The 3,066-nt window shown below is 32.1% G+C and overlaps 1 protein-coding gene across 1 annotated transcript; it reads right to left on the bottom strand.

The window, feature by feature from the left end:
- Positions 1–952: 952 nt before the first annotated feature.
- Positions 953–2,122, bottom strand: LOC142224661 (uncharacterized). Its single transcript, XM_075294443.1, has one exon. It carries the CDS (start codon positions 2,120–2,122, stop codon positions 953–955), a length of 1,170 nt encoding a protein of 389 aa, XP_075150558.1.
- Positions 2,123–3,066: the final 944 nt, after the last annotated feature.

The raw sequence follows: 3,066 nt of genomic DNA, 5'->3' as shown, positions 1-3,066 counted from the left end.
GGGGTTTGCCATTTTAGAAATTTCTAAACATTTTATGTATGATTTCTACTATGGATTTTTGAAAAAAAAGTTTGGGAATGATGTAACCTTAGCGTACACTGACACCGATTCCATGGTCCTCGAATTCATAGGTAGGGACTTCTATGAAGAAATAACTCCGGATGATATTAAAGCAAGATTTGATACATCCGACCTACCTCTTAATAATAGATTCAATTTCCCTATTGCAAATAAAAAAGTTTTGGGAATGATGAAAGATGAGAATTCGGGGAGAATAATGACTGAGTTCATAGGGTTGAGGCCAAAAATGTACTCCATGAAAGTGGAGGATTGTGCGGAAATAAAAAAATCTAAGGGCGTCAAGAAATCTGTGTTAAGAAAATACACATTTGAAACGTATCGTGAGTGTCTTTTTAATAAAAAGAATTTAAGTGATAGCATGCTAGTTTTTAGGTCCAAAAAACACACAGTGTTTACAAATAAAGTTAATAAAATAACTTTAAGCTATAACGACGATAAAAGAAAAATTCGAGAAGATGGCATTAATACATATGCATTGGGGCACTATGCGATTGCAAATGAAAACCATAGCATATCTAGTAATGAAATCGACTTGGAGTCTATAAATCCAATGGTGTTTGATGTTAGTTTGAATGATATTCAAAACCTTGACTTGGCATCAATAAATGATTTAGACGACTTGCATTTGGATTTTGTCGAATAGAATAAGTATAGTACTAATATTATTAAGTATATTCATTAAGTCATTGTAATGTAAAAGAAAAAAAACAACATTATTTATTTATTTATTTTTATTTATTTATTTATGTAATTTTAACTTATTAACTAAGCAAATCTCATGTAAATAAAGACTATTTATTTATATATTCATGTAACTATGCAAAAAAAAATAATAAATAATAATAATAATAAATCAAAAATAATTCTATTCTTAAATAATTTTTCGGACAACTGCAGTCAAAGGTGTGTATTCCATCAATCGATCATGTAATATAAGACAGTAGGCATGAGTATTTTGAGGGATTAATTTACTCGTTTCAATCTCGAGTTTGACATCTATTGGTCCATGCTTTATCATTTCATTTTGATGGCTAACATCAATGACTATTATTGGTGATTCTTTGAACTTTTTAAGACTTAAAATTGGATATGACTCCCTTTGATAATAGTTTTCTTGAAATTTCGTATACATTTCGTAGAGTATGGCATATCGATTCTCATCAAATTTTAAATTTAAATCATCATATGGATAGGTCTCAGAGTTCAAATGAACTTTTATATTGGTTAAATTACAATGAGCAAACTTTCCTTCTCGTACAAATGCAAACAAAATGAAGCGTGGTCTCTCCCTGTTCAACGACAACTTGACATTCCAATTGCACTTCATCGAACCAAAGAATGTGGGGTTAAAATGACAATCCCAACTTCGAAATGCAATTGGTAACGACGTACCATCGCGCACTGTTTTCATAACTTTTACTTTCATTATGTCAGAGAGGTGAACATGGGGAATCCTCCACATCACGTTGGTGATGGTTAAATTTAGATTTTCTTTGGGATCCGATGAATAGCATGCTTGGCTATCACTAGAACTTCGCAGAAGTATAAGATCATGTTTGCTATGCAAGATAATTTTATGGAAGTCTTCAGCAAAACCGAGTAACATCTTCAATGGAACATAAAAGTTGAATGTGTTTACGGATATATCCTCTAAAGAACTCCATCCTGCGTTTAGAAGCATATTACTCTCAAAACTTGTTAGAGATGCGAAATTTTTTATTGTACTTGATATTCCAAGATATCTCGATCGATCAATTTCAACACCATTAAGCTCATATCGGATTTCATCAAACATGTGCGCTACACAATTGTTTTTCAAACGAGCATTGATTGCTCTTTCTCCACTGGCCACTGTTATGGTACCCTCTATGTAAATATAACTTTCAGCCGGTAATACATACAAATCTTGATTTTGTATGGTTATTCTTATTTCATCATTGTTTTTAAATGAACGAATATATGGGACATAACTATGGTAGTCTTTTTTAGTAATATTTTCATCTGAAAAAGGCTTTTCGGATACATTAAGAATTTCAGTCATTTTGTTTTAAACGAAGGTTGAGAGATTTTAAAAATTTTATATTTTGCTTAGTTAAAGGCAGTAGTCTGCGGTTGGCGGTTTGCACTTGAGTGTTTGCCTTTGACTTTCCGCTTATGTTTTTATTATAAATAATCATCTGTCAGCTGGCCTTAGATGAATGCGTAAAGTAATTTCCTCTCCGCGAAAATTTATTATTCTTTCTTCTTGATCTACAATCCACACTTTAAGTGAACTGATTTCTTTGACGTTAACAGGTAAATAAACTAAATTTCTTGGTATTTCGTCTATTTTATATCCAGGGGAAACATTTATTGCAAATTCATGAATAGTATGCACCGGTAAATTATTCATGAAGGCACCGGATGTAATATTACATTGAATTTGAATTGCATTCACTCTCATAATGTTCACGGGAAGGGATGACTTATGTGTTATGTTGGGTGAGAGAGTCCCTCTTTTGAAACCCAATAATCCTCCGATAGAATGTTCATGATTAAAGTCGATTATATCATGCGAAGAAAATATTTCAATTTGCAATGTATTGTTGTTAGCAACAATTTCAATACTTTTTGACCCATTGTTTCTTCCATAGGCCATTTTTATATAATCGACAATGTCTTCCAATTCATATGATCCTATGGGAATTTCGATTACTTTCTCACCGATATGAAATAGATTGTTATCATTATCGACATTGGGTATAGAGTTGTATGAATGGAAATCAATTAATGCACATTCATAATCTCCAGAGAGCTGCAATGAAGGGAAATATTCCGCGGTTAGAATGGAAGATTTCCCCGTTAGGGCTAGCGTTATTGACATAATGAGTACTATGCTTTGAATGATGTGTTTCTACTATATTAAATCGCTTTTATTTATCCAAGAGTTATGTTGATTTGAGAAACCCAGCCATTTGACATAAACACGATCTCCTCTAGTTTTTA

The sequence above is a fragment of the Haematobia irritans genome, chromosome 2, assembly GCF_050003625.1.
Source record: "Haematobia irritans isolate KBUSLIRL chromosome 2, ASM5000362v1, whole genome shotgun sequence".
NCBI lineage: Eukaryota > Metazoa > Arthropoda > Insecta > Diptera > Muscidae > Haematobia > Haematobia irritans.
The sequence above is the reverse complement of the archived record's forward strand: the minus strand, read 5'-3'. Positions and strand labels throughout refer to the sequence as shown.